General features: G+C 49.9%; 6 protein-coding genes across 6 annotated transcripts; 3 read left to right on the top strand and 3 right to left on the bottom strand.

The window, feature by feature from the left end:
- Positions 1–425: 425 nt before the first annotated feature.
- Positions 426–2,342, top strand: TGAM01_v206141 (hypothetical protein; the record flags this gene model as incomplete). Its single annotated transcript, XM_018802609.1, has 3 exons — positions 426–503; positions 761–885; positions 1,196–2,342. The coding sequence occupies 3 exons, from the start codon at positions 426–428 to the stop codon at positions 2,340–2,342; spliced, it is 1,350 nt and encodes a 449-aa protein (XP_018664116.1).
- A 1,063-nt stretch (positions 2,343–3,405) lies between these two features.
- On the top strand, positions 3,406–4,682 carry TGAM01_v206140 (60S ribosomal protein L16; the record flags this gene model as incomplete). The annotated part of the gene is made up of 5 exons (XM_018802610.1): positions 3,406–3,426; positions 3,790–3,925; positions 4,088–4,141; positions 4,211–4,469; positions 4,544–4,682. 5 exons carry the CDS (start codon positions 3,406–3,408, stop codon positions 4,680–4,682), a joined length of 609 nt encoding a protein of 202 aa, XP_018664117.1.
- A 1,394-nt stretch (positions 4,683–6,076) lies between these two features.
- TGAM01_v206139 (tetratricopeptide) lies at positions 6,077–6,706 on the top strand (the record flags this gene model as incomplete). The annotated part of the gene is made up of 1 exon (XM_018802611.1): positions 6,077–6,706. One exon carries the CDS (start codon positions 6,077–6,079, stop codon positions 6,704–6,706), a length of 630 nt encoding a protein of 209 aa, XP_018664118.1.
- Positions 6,707–7,141: 435 nt separating this feature from the next.
- On the bottom strand, positions 7,142–7,673 carry TGAM01_v206138 (hypothetical protein; the record flags this gene model as incomplete). Its single annotated transcript, XM_018802612.1, has 2 exons — positions 7,142–7,321; positions 7,380–7,673. 2 exons carry the CDS (start codon positions 7,671–7,673, stop codon positions 7,142–7,144), a joined length of 474 nt encoding a protein of 157 aa, XP_018664119.1.
- Positions 7,674–11,093: 3,420 nt separating this feature from the next.
- On the bottom strand, positions 11,094–11,672 carry TGAM01_v206137 (hypothetical protein; the record flags this gene model as incomplete). The annotated part of the gene is made up of 2 exons (XM_018802613.1): positions 11,094–11,408; positions 11,628–11,672. 2 exons carry the CDS (start codon positions 11,670–11,672, stop codon positions 11,094–11,096), a joined length of 360 nt encoding a protein of 119 aa, XP_018664120.1.
- Positions 11,673–13,694: 2,022 nt separating this feature from the next.
- TGAM01_v206136 (hypothetical protein) lies at positions 13,695–14,054 on the bottom strand (the record flags this gene model as incomplete). The annotated part of the gene is made up of 1 exon (XM_018802614.1): positions 13,695–14,054. One exon carries the CDS (start codon positions 14,052–14,054, stop codon positions 13,695–13,697), a length of 360 nt encoding a protein of 119 aa, XP_018664121.1.
- Positions 14,055–21,874: the final 7,820 nt, after the last annotated feature.

The following is a 21,874-nucleotide window of genomic DNA, read 5'->3' as shown; positions in this document are numbered from 1 at the left end:
TGTGGTTTTCGGCTTTTGAGAGTTGTCGATGCTACAAGTAAAAGAGTCTGCGGCCAATGACTGGACCTTGATTATCTCCGAGATGCCTCGCATTGGCTGGGCATGTGATTACGACTCAGCAGCAGATTCACGCTAAATGAGATGCCTACTTATATACCTACGCATATACAAACTTGCCAAGAAGTATTAATTTCGAAACCAGACGAACGAGATGCGTATACGTTAATTCTGGCACAGGCAATGACGATAGGCGTCAGCAGGGCACGGCTCGTTGTGGAAGGGAGTATCAGCAGGGCAACCTAAACAGCTGTTCCAAGTCAGTTATTGGAGCTTCAAGTAAACTTCAAATATGTATACCTGTCTGGATTCCAACAGTTTGGGGACTCGGATTCAACTAAGACTGGTATGGATTGGAACCTTCAACAATGGACGTGTTCAATATCAATCCGTTCAATGCAGCGCATCAACCCAGTGCTCAATCCCCGCCAAGTGACCAGAGCGCTGTACGTCAGCAGCTACGCTACAGGCTCTTAGTGGCCCCAGCCAGGCCTCAGTCGCTATCCGAAGGCCCCAGAGCCCCCCAGAAGCGCCCCGCCAGTTCTCCAACTGCCGCTGACACCCAATAAAATATGGCGCCCAGACCGAGAAAATCAAACGTCCCCCATATTTCTCGTCCATACACCATCCGCCTCTCGTCCAATCCATCTCGCCTGCATCACCGGCTCGACACCACAGCCTAGCCTTGCCCGAATTCCACTAGCCGCCATCGCGAGGACCGTTGCTGGGCTGTGCTGCAGCCGAGAAGAGCGAATCGCCCGTCGCTCTCACCGTGTCGGCGCAACAAGTCGCTCTGCGCTGGCCCATCCAACAGCCTCCCCAAATCCAGTCCTGTCGTTTCGGCTAGAGCCGTGATCGTCGCCGGTTCCTGTGGCCAATCTGCATCTGTTGGCCTCGCTCGGTCTGCTCGACCCAATCGCAGCCTTCCACGAAGACAATTCGCCGCCAGGTCTTAGTTTTCGCTCAGCCTTGCTTTCCGCCCCACGACACGACCCCGCGATCAATCTTTACTCGTTCGTCCATCTTGAACAGGGCAAACATACACACTCAACACAGCGAGAGGGCGCATCCAGGCCAGACAGCCGGCTTTTTCTTTCTTTTCTTCTCCTTCTCCTCCCCTCTCTCTCCTTTTTCCCAGCTGGAAAGGTGTCCTCCGTCAGGGCCACCTTGATACCCAAGACGCCAAGGTGGATTCCAGCGAGCCCGTCGTGGCATCTTCTGGTGCCCTGCAGCATCTCATCGCCAACTACCTCAACGGCACCCTCACAAACCTCTCGGCCGCCTTCCAGGAGTCGAGCGAATACATCTCAGGGACGCTGGGAGTCCCGCCCACGTACGTCTATAGCGGCCTCGCTGCCCTTGTGGCCCTTCCCATCACCATGTCGCGATTCGGCTGGTCGCTCAACCGCGAGCAGAGCTTCGGCGCCATGCCCGGCGGCGTGCCGGACATCACAAACGAAGACTTTAGCTACATCCCCGCCCAGGACCTGGACGATCCTAGAGTCGAGTATATCGATACTCGCCACTTTCCTCGGCCGGTATCCAGGGGACCTTCGGATCTTGAAGACGACATCTTGGTCATCAAACACAAGGGCATAACGTACCCGGCGCACTTCCCGGCCTACTCGATCGGCGATGGCAAGCTGTATGTCAAGGATGTGCGAGATCGCATCGGCGTCATGATGGAACTGTCATCACGTACCACCCGTCGCATCAAGCTCCTCTACAAGGGCAAGCAGCTGAAGGAGTCATCTTTGCCGATTCGCCAATACGGAGTCAAGAACAAGAGCGAGCTCATGGCCGTCATACCCGATGGGGATGATGAGAACAGCGATCGATCGGATGAAGACGTCATCACTGTGGACGAGCCGTCTCGACGTGACTCCAAGTCCTCAAAATCCAAGAAGAAGAAGAAGGGAAGCAAGAGGAAATCAGACAAGAATGACCCCGGATCCCCGACCAGCCCTCTCGACAGCGGATCAAACGGCGACGCCGCCAATGGCGCCGTCATCAATGCTGCTTCGAAGAAGTTGGATGAGATTGAAGACGAGTTCCGATCCAAGTGGCTGCCTCTCTGCTTGGACTACATCGACGCGCCCCCCAAAGACCCCAAGAAGCGGGACGACGACCACAGGAAAATATCTGAAACTGTTTTGCAGCAAGTCATTCTGAAACTCGACGGCGTAGAGACTGAGGGTATCGATGAGATTCGACAGAGGCGAAAGGAGCTCGTTCGACGGACCCAAGAGGTGCTCAAGCGACTAGACGCCGCAAAGGCATCATGACTGTATCGCATGCGCCGTTTTCTATTATCGTCGCGATTATAATGATTGATTCGTTTTGTTTTGCGCGCTGAGTTCCCTGTATGGCCTTTGGTTTATTCTGCATACAACTCTTCACTCCTTCTTCTCTGTTTCTACGAAAACAATACATACATACACACATACTAAAAAGATTGTTGGGTGATGCTTTGATTTGCAGATAAAAGGCGTTGTTTTTACAAAGAGAGACGAATGGCGGAGTGGGCGCTGGGACGATGATACCGCAGCAGCTTGGTCCATGAGCGAGACACTAGACCTTTTTTTTTTATTCTCTCGTCTACATTTGCGCAGCTCATTATAACACAGAATTAGAAAGAAAAGAAGCAAGCTGCTGATATTATCGCATGTTATGGAAAGATAGTATGAAGCTGGGAGAATGGGCGGGCGGATTTGTTGAGAGACGACTCTAGAAAGAGTAGAGAGGGTGGCATATTATACAGATTGACGATGATGCATGGCGATATAGAATCAATTTCTGGCGATGAATATGAGTATTAACAATCACCGATATATTTTGACTATTTCACTTTTTGTCTGTCCAACACTCTACACTATCATCGTCATCTCAGTAGAAAAGCCCTGTTACATCTTCATTTACATCATCAACACTGCTGTGCCCCATATTAGAAGCTCATTCACAGGTACATCGGTCGCAGTCACGTGCATATCCAAAAAAAAAGTCGTCACCACAAACGCCGTCTAGCCCCGGCAAATCATCGGCCCAGGCCCTCTAGGTCTCGCAGCCCTAAGCACCACCAACCTGCGTGCCCTTCTTCGCCTGCCCCGGAACCCACCCTTGCCCGAAGCGGCTAGGCGGCCTTGTTCCAAAGGCACAACCAGCCCCAAGTCGGCACTCCGATTTTCTCGCCCGTCCTACTTGGTATCGCGACTCACTTCCACCAACTTTTGCCCAGGGACGACTAACCCACAGCAAGTCACAGTAACAAATTCTCGCCGGTGAGGGTTTGTGTGTCTTTCTTTCTTTTTCCATCTTTTCTTTCCAACCCCCCGAAAGAAAGCCGGTACGATGTCGTCGTTCGAGTCGGTTGTGAGTACTTGCACCAGCAGATAATTCCCGTGATAAGCACGCACGCACATGTTTGTTGTCTTCGCCTGGGGAATCCGAAATCGTTTTGTCGAAGTGCCAAAGAAGGGAATGCCTGGGAGCAGGTTGGCTGCTTGCGCACAATTGCAACGGCATGGTATCCGAATGGGAGCATGGGATTGAGACTGTTGGATATGGATAATATTGATTTCGCTTTTTGCTTGTTTGCGCTGGATGGCAATCGCTGCTGCTGCTGCTTCTCTTCTTTGGCACGACACGACAATCGATCTACGACGAGACGAGACACAAACAAGATGTGCATGCACATACACATGCGGATGTCGAATGCTAACATGCATCTTCCAGGTTGTCGTTGACGGCAAGGGCCATCTCCTTGGCCGTCTCGCCTCCATTGTTGCCAAGCAGCTCCTCAACGGCCAGAAAGTCGTTGTCGTCCGCTGCGAGGCCCTCAACATCTCTGGAGAGTTCTTCCGCGCCAAGCGTACGTCCATCATCTTCTACCGCCCTCCCCGAACTTCCACTCTTATGCGATTGCTTGTTTTGAGTTGGAGCCACTCTCCGGAGTCGGCCTAGACGAGCAATCACTGGATACCCATACGAATCGGCTTGGAAAGAAGAAAAAGAATACTGACAATTCGAGCAGTCAAGTACCACGCCTACCTGCGCAAGATGACCCGATACAACCCCACCCGCGGTGGTGAGTTTGCGACTCCAACATCCTCCTTGGCTGTGTTGCGAAGATATTAACGAATTCGTCTTTGTCCAGGTCCCTTCCACTTCCGCGCCCCCTCCAGAATCTTCTACAAGGCCGTCCGTGGTATGATTCCTCACAAGACCGCCCGCGGTGCCGCCGCTCTGGAGCGCCTCAAGGTCTTCGAGGGTGTCCCTCCCCCCTACGATAAGAAGAAGAAGATGGTCGTTCCCCAGGCTCTCCGTGTCCTGAGACTGCAGCCCGGTCGCAAGTACTGCACCGTCGGCCGTCTGAGCCACGAGGTCGGCTGGAAGTACCAGGACGTCGTTGCCCGGTATGTCAACACATGGCTCTTTGCTATCTGAGTGAAATTGTGATGGAAACTGAAATACTGACTTTCAAATGCAGTCTGGAGGAGAGACGGAAGGCCAAGGGCGCTGCCTACTACGAGCGCAAGAAGGTTGCTGCACGACAACTGTCCGACGCGAAGAAGAACGCCTCGGTCAAGGAGGAGACCGCGAAGGCCCTTGCGGCTTATGGCTACTAAGCTGGCCATTCCTAGGATTCCCCTGCCGGGGGGAACGCCTTGGTACTTCGCATTGTCTTTTTCTCGTGCGTTTCATTAGATTGGCGCGGCGGTTCACAAAGGAATTATACTTGATTTGCTGAGTGATGGCAAGGGCGGCGGGCTTTTTGGGGGCGGATGGGAACTTTTTTTTTTCTCCAAATCATTGTCTTTATGAACAATCTCTCTTTGTCATCGGAACCCATAACCCAACTCCGCAGAGAAAATAAAGCACAGGAAACCCCAACAATCAGCACGAAACAAACATGGGAAAAACGGGAGTCATATTCTCCTCTTCTTCTCCTCGTGATGGTGACAGCGGATGGACTGATGCGATGTTGTAATGTGGCTCTTTTTGCGGTATTGGTTTCTGCTTGTCAGGGAACAATCGGATTGGGATTGGGGAACAGGACTTTGGCAAGGAAAATGGTTTCTTATTTTTTTCTTTTTATATCTGACCCGCGATGGCCCTTTTACTGCTGCTCAAGGACGCTATTTCCCCGGCTTATTACGGAGCAACAACAAAAAAAAAAGTGAGTCGGCGACAAGGAATTGGGGGACGTGGGAGAGGAGATGGGCAAGTGATGATCATACCCTTTCTCTAAGCAAAAAGAGGTGTCTAGCATTGCACAAATACTAGGAGTAGACGGAAATGATAAATGCTTTGAACAATTAATGATGATATATGTGATTTCTTGAACTGTTTTATTGAAGCGTGTGGTTTCTTTTTGAGCGTGTGATTCTCTTAGTCTTGGATATCGGTTTCGACGATGTTCTGTGTTACTGAGAGATTTCGCCGTTGTAAGTAATTTCGATCATTGTATGTTCTACAAGTCAGACCTCACAATTTAATACGCTTCCCTTTTAATTAGTCCATAGATACTTTCTACGTAGACATTTCAAGGTCTGGCGTGGCCCATCCGTAATGTCACTGATTTGTAACTCACACTCATCATTTCCATTTATCATCACAATCACATGCCTGCGAAATACCAATTTCGATAATCTTGAATTGATCCTTTTAGGGTAAGACGCCGTGCTTCAAGCTCAGCGCATCCACAGCTCAAAGTCGCAAATCTTTAGCGCTTTGGCAATCGAATAGCACAACACCCCACAGTCATGTGCTGATAAGATAAACAACTTTCTGGGGGCCGGCGCAATGAGAGGTGTCCTCACTGGTATGATTTGGCGACACATGTGCTTCCTCACCTTTGTTTTCTGCAACAACCACTTTTTGTCGGCGCAAGTCATTGGCGCGCTTGAAGTCTGTTCTTTTCGTCAAGTCACATACAGTTCAATCCTTACCATAAAGTAAAACAAGAAAGAAACAACCATCGCGCACACGTTGCCCAGAGACACCCCGCAAAACCGCCATCATGTCGGACCTCGACCACTTCAGCATGCTCCCCATCCACATGGACCCCCAGTCCAAAGCCATCCTCCCCTCCGGCAGCAGACCGTCGCGCGCCCTCGCCGCCGAGCTCGAAAAGCTCAACACCCTCCACCGCGCCATCCTCAACATCGAAGTGCCCCCCGGCGCCATCCCGCTGGTCCCTCCCCCTCCCATCCCCGTCAACCCAAAGCGCACTGCCAACGTCTCCAAGCTGCGCGACAACGGCAACGCAGAGTACCGCAAGCAAAAGTACGCCGAGGCGATCAAGCTGTACACGCAAGGGATCGAGGCGGCGCTGCAGAGGCCGCTGTGGGAGCCGGCCGCGCTAGTGAGGGAGGAGGTGTCGATGCTGTATGCGAATCGCGCGCAGGCGCATATGGGCTTGAGCAATTGGCCTGAGGGCGCGGTGGATGCGGAGGCGAGTGTTGAGGCGAGACGGGTGGGCAATGCGAAGGGCTGGTGGAGGAGGGGGCGGTGCTTGACGGAGATGGGGAGACTGGATGAGGCGCGGGAGTGGGTGAAGAGGGCGTTGGAGATGGAGGGCGAGGAGGCGGATTTGATGACGCTGTTGAAGGATATTGAGGAGAAGATTGAAAGGGTGCGGGCTGCTTAGGGGAGGAATTTGAGTGTGTGTACGTTTAAGAGCTTTTGAATGGCGTTTGGAGTATTTACTTGGACTGTTTGCGATGTTGTAATGATTTGTGGCTTTCCACGCTGCATCGGCTGGGCTTCTTTGTCTTGCTTATAGAGGGCATATACGCAATCAACAAGCTTTATCCCATGAACCCTGGTCGTCATGACATCTGATTTCAATTACATAATACTACTGTATTTGGGGCTGGGAGATGACTTTGGATATAAAAGCATATAAATTGTATTTGGCTCTATATCAATGCGCCATCCTGGTATTAGTCTAAAGCTATATAAAAAATATTGCACTTAACTGTATAACAAACAAGTCTACAAAACGACCGTTCACCCCCCCCCGTTCTATAAAATATATTGACACGAACTCCAGTGCAGAAAGAATTACACTCATATAAACTCATCACTGACCTCTTCCCAGTGCAGATTCGGCTATCCAGGTTACGTAGTTGCCAAGCACGAGGAATCGATCGCTTTCTTCTCTGCTGTCGCCAAACTTGCAGATATTGCGGTGATTTGTTCTCGGCAAGCCTCTGATTTTCTCTCCAGAAAGGCCCAAGTTGGCCGAGTCTTGATCGACAATCTAACTTTGTGAGTGATGATTCATCTATATAAGAGCTGGACGGAGCATAAAGACTTACCAATTTGCCCCCCGTCTGTTCGGTCTCAAAGAAAGAGGCAATGAAAATGTTAGTCGCCCTAAACCTGAAATCCGAGCCAACTTTCTTCCATTCGTTGGAACTCCTCGAAATTGCCCGAACCAGCCTCTTGTTGCCGCGACCGGTAAGCACGTTCATGATGAGGGCAGCATTGCCAGCCCAGTAGGCCAGATCGGCGCCACGATGCGGAACGCCGAGGAAGACACACCCAGCGGCTTTATCGACAATATTTTGCCAGTCAGTGTTTTCTGTCCAGGCTTTGTTGAGAGCCTCCATGGAGATGGATATCATTAGCATGACGTGTACGATGTTATATCTAGAAAGCGCAACTGACTGCTTTCACTACCAAGCCGCCTAGGCTGTGTGCAATGAAAATGAGAGAAGTCTTCTTCTGCTCGCTCGTGGTTCTAACACTGTCGACGTGGCTTAAGAGGTCCCCCGCCACTATTTCGATGTCGTTGACTGTGTTTGTGAAGATGAAATTGGCGTCGTATCCGAAAGACAAAATCCTTGGTTGAATGTTTGCCCTCGCGAAGAGTTGGGGTAATCGGTCTCGAAGCCAAATGGCTCCATCATCGGCCCTCCAAGTCTTCAGCCAATTGCCACCTAGCCCATGGACTGCGATGATATTGGGGCGTTGTCGGGTTAGTATTCCAGTACATATCTAGTGCTAGGAACGACGAGGCCGGTTATACTAACTCCACATGCTGGACATCAATCCCCGATAGTTGTGGCGGTGGTACATCTGCCCGTAGAGGAAATTCGCGGATCCCAAAGTTTGCTCGTGCTTCATCTTCTGCGGGCTGCGGTGCATTGGCTGTGTTCTTAGAATCACGCCAGAACAATAAACGGCTATGACGGCTCATGGTAATTTAGAGGTATTGATCTGAGCGTTGAGATGATTGTAAAGTTTGTAAGATGCTGTTCTCATGGCTCATCGTTCGGACACCAGGACTTTATATAGGCTGGCGGCCAGCACTCCATCTCCGCAATGATCCCCTCGCCTCAGCAGTTCTCACGATAGCATCGTAATGATTGGTTTCGAAAGCGGCAAAATGGATATGGATCTTAGGACTGCAATCTCTCCATGCAAGAACAACGATTGTTACACCAGTGGCAGCATCGCTTCTGCCTCGCCCAAGGACATATAGAATGCCTTAAAGTGGGAACAATTCATGACTCTTTTCCCTGTTTGCTCAATGGAGCAGCGTCGTCGAGTCCTCGAGTATATGTGTGTGTCACGTACCTGGTGGGCTGTGAGTACGCTGGATTGTGTGGAGAGAGGTTGAGAAACTGGGAATGGAATTTGAGAGAGTTTATTCATTCCCTATCATGTTACACCTACCCACTTCGAGGAGGTCTCTGCAGACAGCAATACGGGCCTGCGCCTCGTCATATGAGCTGGTACTTCGGGAAACCTCGGGAAAGCACAGCACATAGTACAGGTACACAACAGATGACCCCTTATCGCATGGACAATGGTCTCCATGAATATCTGGGTTGACTCAGAGGTAGTGCCATTAAGGCTGCATCTTCGACTGGTATAACATATTGTACCTGCATACGCGTACTGTGGGTTTGCATATCGAATGAATTCCGTGTTAGTCGAGTCCTAGATCTAGGAGAGGTTCGCGGGAGGCCTGATAAACTCTCCCTACCAGATTCTATGATGCATGGTCCTCCTAACCTGGCGTAAGGCTGTGGAGAAGCAACGGAAAGCCACCTGTAACTTGGTCTCAGCAGAAGCAACGACAGCGAGCAGGATAGCAATGCCATGGTTAAACGGCATAGCTGTTATTGGTCTTGTTTGTGCCACCCAGTCCATAGACCGCGGTAATACTAGAACGGAATCGGATCAGTACTGTATTAAACATTGGTATATCACTTAACAGAATGAGGCTGGTAATACTGACTCAACATGCTGGACACCGGCCCCCCAGATACCTCAGGCGGTGGCAGATCTGCCCTCTGAGGAAATGGGTGGATTCTGGACTTGGAAACTGCTCTTGCTTCATCTTCTTGAGGCTGTGATGGGCTAACAGTATTCCCTAAATCACGCAAGAGCTTTCGAAGAAGGCCATGACGGGGGCATGGCTATTCAACAGCATCGAGCTGAGCCTTGAAGTGGTTGAAAGAGATGAAAGTTGCTGCTCCCATGGTTCTTACCGCTGGAGGCCGGGACTTTATATAGTTGTAGGCTGGGGACAGCATTCCCTCTTTCGTACGATCCTCACGGAAGAGCTTCGAGACGCCTTTGAACAAAGGACAAAGGCATCGACTCCTGGATTGGATGCATGCGTGTGTCACGTACCTACTCGACTCATTCCGTGTATACTAACTAGATTGGATGGAGAGATGCTGAGAGAGTGGAAGATTGGGGTTATCTTCCTTTGTCTTTACATGCCCATCTCCTACCATAGTGATACCCAAGGAATTAAAAGGGGGCACATGCATCTCGTCATATGAGCTGGTGCTTAACAAAGGCACTACATACCTAGGCACCTGGTAACTAGGTTTCTTACTATACATGCTCACAACGGACGACTTGAGAATTGCCCCACAATGCTGGCCGTGTTCAGAACCTGTCTTTGTTACGTTATCACGGAGTGGAGTGTTGTTGAGGTTGGAATCTAGACTGAGATAACATGTTGTGCTTGCATAAGGTACATACAATGTGGGCTTAGTAGATGCACTTCTGTATAAGTCAATTCCATATCATGCAAGGCCCTCTTAAGCTGGCATAAGGCTGTGGAGAACTAACAGCAAGCCACGTGTATCTCAATCTCAGCAGCAGAAGCAACAACAGCAAAAAACACATGGCCATGCCTAAAAGGCACAGCTGTTGTTGGTCCTGTCTGTTGGTTGCTCCGTGCGTGGCGGCAGTTGAAGCCGGACTGTTTACTTACTAGCAGTAGCTTGAGCTTTGGACGCAAGGGAGCTAGATTGATCGCCTCTTGGCTTCCCTTGCGCCAGTCAAATGGGCGAAAAGGACAAGTCATTTTTTCCAAGCTTTTGAGTTTAGAGTGACGGGAGTACAACAGAGAGCGGCAAAGAGGCTTGAGTAGCGCCATGCAGGTACTAATTTAAAATACGTAGGTACGCATGTCATAGTTCTCCCTACATGGCGATCGAGGCGTCTGAAGGGCATATCTAAAAGAATTTGCAGAGTAGATGGAATCAAGGTCAATATCATATCATCATTCTCCTGTATATTATATCGACTGTTTTTCTGGCTGCTAAACACGCGCGCGCGCTGCCCTCCTCTTTAATCGCCGTTACCCTTTCCAAACAAGGAAATAAGAAAAAAGAGACAAACATAAAACAAGGTTTCCATTCTTCCTAGCACAATAGAGCGAACAATAAAGAGTTGAAATTAGGAGATGAAATTTGATGTTCTTGTTGAGTGTATCATGAAGACGCAAGGGGTATATGTGAAATGAGATATGTGTCATTTGAGTATGTCGTGAGTGGATGCTGTGGCGTTGGACTGAATTCATCTCTATCAATTCCGCAAAACGAGTAAAATGACCCCCCCTCCAGTGGAAAAAAACATTCCATTATATCCCAGATGCTGCAAAAAATAGGGGCTGATTTTTGGTGTGATTGGTGTAAATGAGTCGCGAGCAGCTTTGTGATGCATTAGAAGCTGCTATCAAAAGACACAGTATCGAATTATCCAACATGGCTGGTTTTCGTTTACTGGGCCTTCTCGCTGATAGTCTTCTCGACGGCAGAAGTCGTCTTCCTCCGGGGGCGCATGACGGCGTCCTGGCTGCTCATGCGACGGTCGAGGGCGCGCTCCAGCTTTGCGCCGAGAGCGAGCTTGCTCATGCGCTCGTACTTTTCCTCAGTCAGGATGACGCGCTGGGAGGAGAGGGCCTTGTTCTCCATGCGATCAAGGCCGGTGGCGATCTCGCGGATTTCGGCGTGTTGGGAGTCGTTGGTCTGGACAGACATGGCCACGGACGGGGCAGCCATGCTGTAGGTGCTGTAGCGGAGGGAAGCGCGGTTCTGCAGACGCATAGTTAGAGGAGTGAAGTAGACAGATAGAGGTGTATCAGTTGAAGAGAAAGAGAGAGCTGAGGGAAAAGAGGCGCGCCGCGCACACGACAACGGAGTAGCTTATCTATGCTCAGCTGGCAGCTCTGACTCGAGGAACGCACAGCAAGCTACACAGATGGAGCTACAAATGAAGGGCGTTTTAGTGCAAGGGAGAGACAAAAGACATACCGAAGGAGCCATGATTGGGCGAGCAGAGTCTATGGAGACAGGCATGGCGGTGGTGTTTTTGGAGACTTGGAAGCCTTTTTAACAAGAGGAGAGAGAAAAAAAGAGAGAGACCCGCTGGCAGGACTGTGAGACCTATCAAAGGCAGGGGTTCCGTGCTAGACTGATTGGCGGCTGCGTGTGACGAGCTCCAATCTGGATGTATAATGCAGAGTTAAAGAGGAGAGAGAAGAGGAGCAAGTAAGTTGGAGGTGTGTGATGGAGCAAGGGGGGCCAGCTAAGGTGCGAAGCTTGGCTTGGGCGGTTGTCGCAAGTTTGGTGTCAGGTTGGACCGGGTTTATAGTCGAGGCGATGAGTGGAAACAAAAACAATGGAGACTGGAGTCCTTTTCTTGTTCTTATTATCTCTCTTTGCGTGTCTGTGTTGATGGTAAGACGTTTGTGTTTTGTAGCCAATCGGGATTTTTTCTTTTCTTTTCGCAGTGGAATTTGACTTGTAGCAGGCTGCGTCGCGGTGGTCGTGCGGTGATGCTGGAGTGGGCTCTACAGGGAGAGGCAATGAACAAAAGAGGCCGCTTGTTTACTAGAAACGCGCTGGAGAGATTGGAAAACAAGAAGAAGGGAAAAAGAGAGGGACGGACGGGAGATGATGAGCGAGAAGCTGGTGGAGCCGATGGAGATGCGAAGCCGTGCTAGGTTCGTTTGAGCGGCGCCGACAAGGAAGCAGAGACAGGAGGGCCCTGGAGGGGGGGACGCTTTAGGGAGGGCTACAGCGGGGTGACCTGGCGGGCAAGTACCGGCCAAACGCTGTAAGAAACGCTGTGGACCTCCATGTGCTAGGCAGGGGGCAGTGCCGTAGCGGGCTTTATGGTGAGTGCCTAGCATGGACCCCGTTTACATATACAGTATCGCTGGTTTACTAGGCGTCAATGGTATCTGCTGGCGTCTCAAGCGCTGGCTTTGGCGGATAGACGCGGAATACGGTTTCTATTTTGATGTCATGACGGAGCAGATCCAATTCAAGGCAGTTGCAGCGACTCTTTTGATTCATCATTGGCTTCAAAGGCACCGTTGATCTGCTATATCACATCACACCGCGTGGGTACGGATAGCGTACTTGTAAGCGCCTGAGCGGGTTGCTGATCCATATGGTACCTGGTAAGTACTGCGTCGCTAAAACATAGAATACGAATGGCATGTCATTGCTACAAGGTAAAGAAGAGAGAATCTTATCTGTGATGACATGAATCTAGGATGTTGTGGCAATGGTAGATATTCCCTACATGCAGATTTATTCTGTGCTGGTTGCTGTACCTGCATGTGGCTGTTCTGCTATGTGCCTCTAGCTCTTACACGAAGCAGTGGTCTATACCGAGAACTAATGCTTCCTTTCTCGTCTCGCCTTCGTCACTAACACTCATTTCTTGATGAAACAGCAACGAGTGATAAAAAGACCAAAACAAGCTTTGACTACTGCCCGTGCAAAACACTTGTAGATCTTCGTCCTCCCGCCTCTATCCTCTGTCTGCTGCCCGTCTTCAGCGCTGTTAGCGGGTACCTGCGCCCCAAGTCCCCTAAGCGAACCCCTCAACGCCGCGGGGCGCACTCTTGCCATGTGCCAGACGCATGGTCAGGCCACCACTTTTGTTTCCTCGCTGCCTCTCACTGGCTTGTCTCTCCGCCACCAGCAACCCTAATCTGTGACCTGTCTCTTGTCTCTTGTCTCTTGCATGTCCGTGTCTTGGTTGTCTTGCACTGGCAAAGGGCAGCAAATGCGCTAACAGTCTCGGGCATAGATCTAGAATCTCGTTGTCGAGAAGAACAAAGAGGAGACAAGGCAAGGCGAAGCGAGACAAAACAGAGCAAAGCATTCACGGCTCGAATCGCCAACAACTCCATGATTTGACTCGTCGCTTTAAGAGAGTCGCATGTAACCAATTTACATCATAATCATCAACCATTATCGCCACCAGCAACCATCTGCTCAACCTCTACGCATTTCTATCGGCCGTTTCCTCCGCTCAGTCGGGCCTCATCCTTCAGCCCAAGCGCACCGCTAAGCCAATCAGGCCTATCGCCCGGCGTCTTTTTCCTCTCTCTCGCAGGGCAATTCTTTACATTCCAGCGCGGGGACGCCAAGCGGCGAAAAAGGGAAGCCTATCCCTGCAGCGCGTGCGCCATTGCACGTGGCTGGCCAGGGGAGGCTTGAAGCTTGGACGGGGCCAGTGTCTGAGGACAGGACAGGGCGATGATCCGTACTGGGCTTGTGGGCGTTAGTCCATACTGAGGACTCGTTCCATAGTGAGGGCTGGAGCGCTGTCAGGGTCCCCATGCCTGGTCCGGAGAACGCCGTGGTAGGGCAAAGATGGGCGACTGCCGTTTTGGCCATGGCCGCGACGATGACGACGGCCGGAGCGATGACGAGGGCCATGGCCGTCTTTTGTCGACAAAACATGGCCGATGCTGTGCAATCTGCTTGCCGCTGGAAAAGTGACACTGTCACGGGCACGATTTGACTTTCTGCGGGCGCCGTATACGCAGACACTGTGTGGCCGAGGGAAAAGAGTCCGTCACATTGGGATCGACAGCGTTACGCTAATGCCACATGTTAGCTTGCATAAGCAGACTGGCTGGCGCAACGCCATCAAGCCATTTTGCGCTTACAGCTGATTTGTCTCTGCAGGTCATTCACATGTAAGGATGCAAGAAGCGGGCTCAACATATGGCTCTTGAAATTGAAAGCCCGCATATATCTCGATTAGTATCATGCGATATGTCTCGGACATGGGAATCAACGAAGCACTAGCTATGCGCTAGATGACTTGTAATAGAGTGGAGTGGCTGGCTTAGATATGTAAAGTATCAACCGATATACTGGAGATACATCTGCATCTTCGAATGAAAATTGTTGGAACGAGCCTATCTACTAATACTCAGGTCTAGTCATCGCGATATACCGAGACTTTAGCACCATAACCCGCGGAAATTAGTTGTTCCTGGCTCGATTTTGTGCACATTGTCAAGCCGTCCAGACACGCATATTTGCGTCACTGATCTTGCAAAACAACAAATGTATCCATATCCTATTTATAATCCTCCCTCCTCCGCCTTCTTTAGTGTACAGGCGTGCACATTGGAACAAACATGTCTTCAAGCAATTCTTTATCGATAATCCAGTCTAAAAATACATGAATGAGAAACAACCTTGCGCCTCCAACGAGCCAGCCGCTAGAAAGTCAATCAAAATATCCGCCCGCAGCTCTTGACTCTCAGCTTCGAGACTTCGACTTGTGGCTCTTCTTGGATGACTTCAACTTCTTAGCTCGATAGTCATACGAGCAAGACGACGAAGATGCCGCCGTGCTTCCAGACTCCGAGGTTTTGTCGAGTGACAGCCCTTTCATCATGGCATACGGCGAATCGCACCCATGGTTTCTGGACGATGTTCCATACGTGTACTTGCGTGATCTCCCCTTGCGACTCTCCGTGACTCTCCGTTCTGGAGAGGGGCTGCGGGTCGGTCCTATTGTTAAACGGTCAACTTCACCGATACTCCACAAGGAACAGAGGGAGAAATTCTCGAGTTGACGAACCGAATCTCCTGCAATCGTCACAACATCCGTGGTCACACGTCCGCTGGTCACTTCCTATCCTCAGCGAGCCCAAATCATCTGGTATATCAGCCAAGGGAGTGGAGCACCAGCCCTGGGTATTAGGCCCCTGATTGCATTTACAGCATATCCAGCTACCACCCTTGTCTGCGAACTGGCAGTTCTTAAGAGGGCAGGACAACGAGCTTGATTGAGCTGGCGCAAATGTTGCGTTTCGGCAAGGTGTCTCGTAGCCTGTCTCCAGATCAATCTTTGCCGAGGGGCAATAGTACCAGACAAGCGAAGTATGAGCACATTCGTGGTAGCGGGGATGACCGTGACACATTGTGAGGGCGGTGAATTCAACGGTGGGGTCTGGAGTATAGAATCTGGAAGCTGGCGAAAGGGAAGAAGAAGGACAAGAAGAAGAAGGTAATGGTATTCGGTAAGAGGTGATTGGCCGTGAAAAGACAGAGCGAGCAAGATCGATTGTTCTGACTTCCTTCATCTCACTTCACGGCGAGCAGACACGAGTTTATATAGAAGCTCTGGTGCACTCTTGGCTGCTTGCTCTCATCGAGTCGAACAGATTGCCGTCCCCTCAGGGTCAGGGTCAATAGACAAACGCCTACGACACAAAGTGAAGCGTCAGTGCTGGCTGCCTTCATACAATACCTCTTTGACGTTTCACAGGTCTCTTGTGTCATCTTTGCCTACCAATCTTGGTGACATTGAAGCCAATAATCTCATATTATTGTTCAGATCTTGAATATTGTTCAAATCCTGGATATTATCGTTGAAGCGTGAATACGAGCCACACTTCGTTCCGTATTTGAACGCGAGATCCTACGCAATAGCCTGCGCCATCGGTCATACAAGCCCGCGCTCGTGATACCTCACCCGCAGGTATATGCAAGATGAGCGGCCCGACGCATTGAGATCTTGCCCGGATCCCGGTTTGTAGGCCGGCGCTTGAGCTAAATTAGAGGATTCATCGATTCAATGTCTCGCACAGCCTATGAGATCCGTATATTCACCTATGTATGACGGTACAGCCATTGTTTGAGTATTGATGTCAGAGGATCAAATATTGGCTAATGTGTTTCTTCAGCTTCAGGTCATTCGAATGAATCATGATGTTCGTATACGGACCAATCGCCGCTTCGATTCTCGGATAGATCTTTTTTTAGCCCAGCTTTGACAGTCTGCACAGATACCTTTTGGCAGCAAAGCGGACAACCCGAAGCGACTCCGCAAGTCAGCGCGCGGCCTGGGCTTTGCGTTACGGTTGGGAATATTAGTTGCGTCGGTGCTACTTTACCAAGCTGCTGGGAAGGTTTCTTCCGAGTCTTGATCCGCCATCGGGACGATTCCGTCCCGAAGCCTTGCATCTTCGATCTGGGATACCACCCTACCTCTTCTTTTCTTTCTTACTTTCCAGCTTTTGTTGCTATGGCATAGATAGCTGACTGCCCTGATCCCGGTCAAATCGGATTTAGCGACTATTAACTTGGGTGGCCCCCTTTAGGGGGGCCACAAGCCAGGGACGGCCCCCAAGATAATCGCTCCGGATGACTCGCATGACATTTTTGACAGGTTGGCGGCCAGTCGATCGTTGAGGCTGGCGCTGTCTCACAGCATTGAGTTCAGACTAGGCGGCGAACCCTGGCATCCGCAGCCTTATTAGTTGCGCTGTTTGGACAAACTACTGGTGAGTGTGTGCAGGGGGTCTCAGCAGATAACAAATAGGATTAGAGCGAGTAAGAGACGCGGAAGGTAAGAGGCGAATGTTGAGTATGTCCATGACATGGAGTTACTGACTTATGTGCTGTTGGTGAATACAGCGAGACGACTGATGATGCTGCGAGAGATGCCATTAGACAGCATCAAGTTACTGAAGTGTGCTTATTCTGAAAGGGCTGCAAAGAGAGGATGTGTGTTATGGTGCTGACTTGGGACTCTTCCATTCAGTTGGAAGGCTTCACGTGGAAATGGCGATTTCACTTTAAGAAAAAAACATGAGATATCGTGATCCCGTATCCAATCCAGCTGTCAATTATTACTAACTAAGCCTCGCAGAACAAGCAACCCGTCTAAATTTCGACTTTCCTCGCGAGATTCCTGACTTACAAGCCGACATCACCATTATGGCCCTAACTCTCTCTCACGCCGTTCAATAGCAAAGCAGAAAGCCCATTTCTATTTTCTATCCTTCGCTTCATCTGCTTCCCCAACAGCCCCTGTTGGTCCCCCGCTCGCAAAACGGGCAGCAGATGTGATCGCAAGTGGTGAGTTCCTGATAAATCATCATGCCGCTGCACCGGCCCGTTGTGTTGTGTGTCTTGCCGCACCAGCAGCAGTTCCAGACGCCATCGAGGCGGTTGAAGTGGCACTCTGGGCGATGGCAGAGGGGCGCGGGCCCAAACTCTGGCGGCGTGGGATAGGAGACGACCCGGTGGGTTTGGGATTTGCATGGAATGCGGCCGTTGGCTTGGGACTCGGCGCAGTAGTCCCATTTCTGAGAGGAGTGGCAGCATATGAGGTCGTATGTCAGGAGTTGACACATTTTTGAGAGATGTTGGTTGTGAAGAGGGGTTTTGCTTCAGTTTCGTTGAGGGGCGAGGATGAAAGATGTCTCTGCGAAAAAATTAATGAAAAAAGGCTTGGAGAAATCGAGTTATGGATCTGATGACAGGAGACGATTGAAGAAGAAATCGAGGGAAACAGCGGGCTTCTTATCCGTCAACGAAACAGAGCTAACATGCCTTATTGTAATAGGAATCCATCTTTTGTATCAGCCCGAATCGCATCTGCCGTAATTTATAGAAAACTGATAGACGATCCATTCGATTTGCCCATTTTGCCCGGCTTAGTTCGAATCACATTCACGAAACATCACCGACGCCGCCTCGCCTAAGCGGGATGAAGTCATTCTTCTCCCATGACACAAGCCTCGCGTCCCGGGGCTGCGGGCCGGCGTCCGATCTGTCAATGTTCCAGGTGAACGAACTGTGACTGTGATTTTGTCTTGTTTTCTATTTTATTTACTTTGGCCATATTGATTTCTTTTTCTTTTCTGTGGATACTTTATATACACCCTGGTACATAATATTGAAAGGTCATTTTGCTTCGTGTGTCTATTTACGTCTGACAATCTGTATATAGTATGGCGTTTCAGCTACAAAGAAGCTCTTTTGACCGAAAAGAGGCTCTGCATGCCAAGGGAAGACGCTAATCTAAGAGGGCTCAATATCTATTTTTGGGGCCACAAGTGTTTCGATCTAACGTATTCTTGAAAATAAATAGGATACTATAGTTGGTGAAATGGGAGACCCAGAGACGAGGCTCGCTTAGAAGCGGAACATGGAGGTGCAGCTGAGAAATTAGAGAAGCCAACCTGCGCGTTACCTGCGAAGAATATACGCATGTGCCATGACACACCTGTGCATATGCCATTATTACAATCGAATCTCATCGATGAATATCAGGAACAACCCAGCAAAAGGCAAATAGTATACACATACACACGGGCATGGGAATATGACAATGTGGCGGCCAATGGGCCACCGGTAAATTCACCGAGAAAGATGCCAGGTACTACGTATTATCCATATCATTCTAAAGAGGCATGTGAACGATGAAACAGTTCTGCCGGCGATGAGTAGAAAACGAGGGCGTCTACAGATCGAAGAGCAGTGGTTGGATGATGATGTTTGCCGTTTTGCTCCACTTCTCTTTGTTGGGGGGCAGTAAATAGTCCTTGCATTGTGCCATCTATTTTGCTTTTTTATTATTATTACATGGAATTAGCGGAGAATTTTCATCACTGGAGCTAGTCGTACGTGATGTCGGTAATAATTTTCCTGTGAAAATGGAGCCTTGAGGCTGTGATCTACCAGATTTCTTGAATCTGGATTTGAATCTGTCACTTAATTTTACTTAACTAGATGAAGTGACGAGAACCGGGTAGATGGATTCATGGAGGGGCGTGTGGCTTCCTTGACTTTATTGACAGAACTCTTTTGACATGGGTGTGCTTTAGATGTGTGTAAAAAGTGTGAATATGAATGTATTAGTGGCTGGGAATGGATGGCTAAGATGGCTGGCTGGGAATGGATCGGGTGTGGCCAGCTGTGAAAGATGCAGGGGTTAATGATCCTTTAGAGAGGAGTGGCTGGCTGGATGAGGCCACCTTGATTTACTTTCGATTACGCAAATAAATTGGAGGCAGTCTTGTGTAATGGAGCTGCTTGGAGGTAGATGTGAATGTATATTATAATGTATGAAAAGACATATGACCTACAACGAGAAAAGCAAGCACCTCGAAGAATAAAAGCAGATGCAAGGTAAAAGTAAGAGAAAGAAACATCTCACCCAACGTATACAGACAGATACTCCCTCTAGGCTCATCACGAACTACTCATACCCAGCTCCAGCAATAGCGGAGAGAAAATAAGATCCGAGGCGACCCAAAAGGCTTCACACGCGTGTCACAAAGCGGTAACAGTACTATCGTGCCGGGCTCATCTACACCTGTGAACCTTGTGGCATGTCCAACTGAGACATTGCTGAAGCCTGATTTCCGCCCCCAAGATTCTCAAGCCTTATTTTTTTTTCGTGGCGTTTATGCATATTCGCCCCTGACTCCCCCATGATTGCAATGCCCACCTTTTGTTTTGGAAAGCAAGGTTGTACAGCCCAGAAAAGTGAGAGGAGAGCAGAGAAAAAGGGGGAAAGAGAGAGGAAGAATTGGGGTTTATATGTCAGGAGTGCAGTTCTCACATATGTCATGGTAGCAAAACGTATCAGGGCACCCCTTCTTCCGCTGCTGGCAAGTCCGGTAAACGTTTCCGCCGCGCTTACACTTGCAGCAGACCCATCGCCCATTCAGATCCTGCAGCCGACAAGTTCCCGAGCTGCAGGCCGGCGAGATGAGGCAGCTCCCCCTCGCACAGGGATTCTCGCCGGTGGCTTCAGGAGACGGGAGCACAGTGGTGGCAGCACAGGGGTTATAGTGGTTGGTGGCCGGGTTGAGGGCCGCTCCAGAGCAGTACGAATATCGGGGGACGAGGCTTGATGGGTGCGTACAGGGGTACTGGTGGTGGTAGTGGATGTACGAGTACTGGCACATGCTTCCTATAGCTGCCTTGTAATATTTGTATTTCCTTCTCTCTCCGTCTCCTCCTCTTGGTTTCGCCTCGGAAGGGGTTGGCCGAGACTTCTTGTGATGGCCGAGCCCGACAATGGCTTCGGAAATGGGGGGTCGTACGAATTTGGGGAGGCTGTCTCGGTAAGACGCGCCTTTTCTGGTCCGCACCCGGATGGCTCTTTGAGCAGATGATAAGAGTGGTGACGCGCCCTGAGATGATTGGCGATCTTGTAGGACAAAAATATGATGTGGCTTATCAGCTTTGATAACCTTGATTTTATGTCTCTTTGCGTAGGAGTCGGCTGAGAGCCAGGGGTGTGAGAGGCTGATGGCTAGGAGCTTCTGCCCCGAGAGCTTATTGAAAGTCTCCGTCTGTGAGTATCAACTAAGAGAGTGGCTGGGCTGGAAGAAGAGAGGTCAATGATAGATGCTCGCAAAGTCGATGTGCTTCTCTTCTCCTGTGCTGTTCCTGCTTTGATGGAGCCAGAGTATGTTTCTAGCCCCGCGGTTTTTTCTCTTTCTCTGCCACGTCGTTGTGTTCAAATGATAAGATAGAACAAAGAAATCTCCTTCGAAAAGGTTGATGGCAAGTCTTTGTATTGGGGAGTTTGATCTTGACAAGCCAAGTTCTATGCCATGGAAGATGACAGAAAGCAGTGAGCTGTGAAGACAATGTCGGTGCCAGTTGAGTGTTGTGCTGCTTGCTTTGACCTGTTAATATGCTGACGAACACCAAGATGGAGGAGCCCGACTCTGTTTATATAGTTCGTCAACCTCAACGCACCATCGCGTGCCTCTGCTGCTCAATCAACTGTCAATGACTTTACCCTCGGCCCTCGCTAACTAGTCGAAACGCCCACTCGTATTCGAATCGCCGCGGCAGGCTAATTCGTGAAGCCATCGTAAGACTTCTTCCCAAAATGGCGGGTATATTCAGCACCCTTCTGAAGGAACGATGTCTCCGCACTTATTGGCGATGAAGGCGGTGATAGTACATGGTCAAAATTCTGCCTTGGCAAAAGAAGGGGAAGCACAGGAAGTAAGACACTTGCTCTCGGATGACATACAAATGCGAATAAATGCAAGAATAGGAGTCATTTGGTGAAGCTTTCATGGGGTGATATCCTATATGAAGCTGTGTCTTTGCTCGTGTCGACTAAGCTGCATGACTTGTATTTGGTACACATCATATCTCTCCATAATGTGAGCTTTGAGCACAAGAGATTCTTCGGAGAGGCGAATGAGCGTGGCGAAAGACCAAAAAAACTTTGTACATATATCTAGAAGGTCGCTCAAAGTGCCTTTTGGTAGGTTACAGCGGATCGGTAATGCGTGAAGCTCTCGTGGAAAGTTGTAGGTGCTACCAAACCCGCGTGTGCGCTCTCGTGAGCGATGGGGAAATTCGACGCCGTCGGACCACATAGAAAAGGATCCGTGATTTGTCGTGATACTGTCTAGGTATAGAGTTCATGTGCGAGATGGGAAGCGCCGCGAAAGCAAATCTTGCATGTC

This window comes from Trichoderma gamsii (genome assembly GCF_001481775.2).
Source record: "Trichoderma gamsii strain T6085 chromosome Unknown Scaffold_20.2, whole genome shotgun sequence".
In the NCBI taxonomy this organism is placed as follows: Eukaryota; Fungi; Ascomycota; class Sordariomycetes; order Hypocreales; family Hypocreaceae; genus Trichoderma; species Trichoderma gamsii.
Note: the sequence above shows the minus strand (reverse complement) of the source record. Positions and strands in the feature narration are given on the sequence as shown.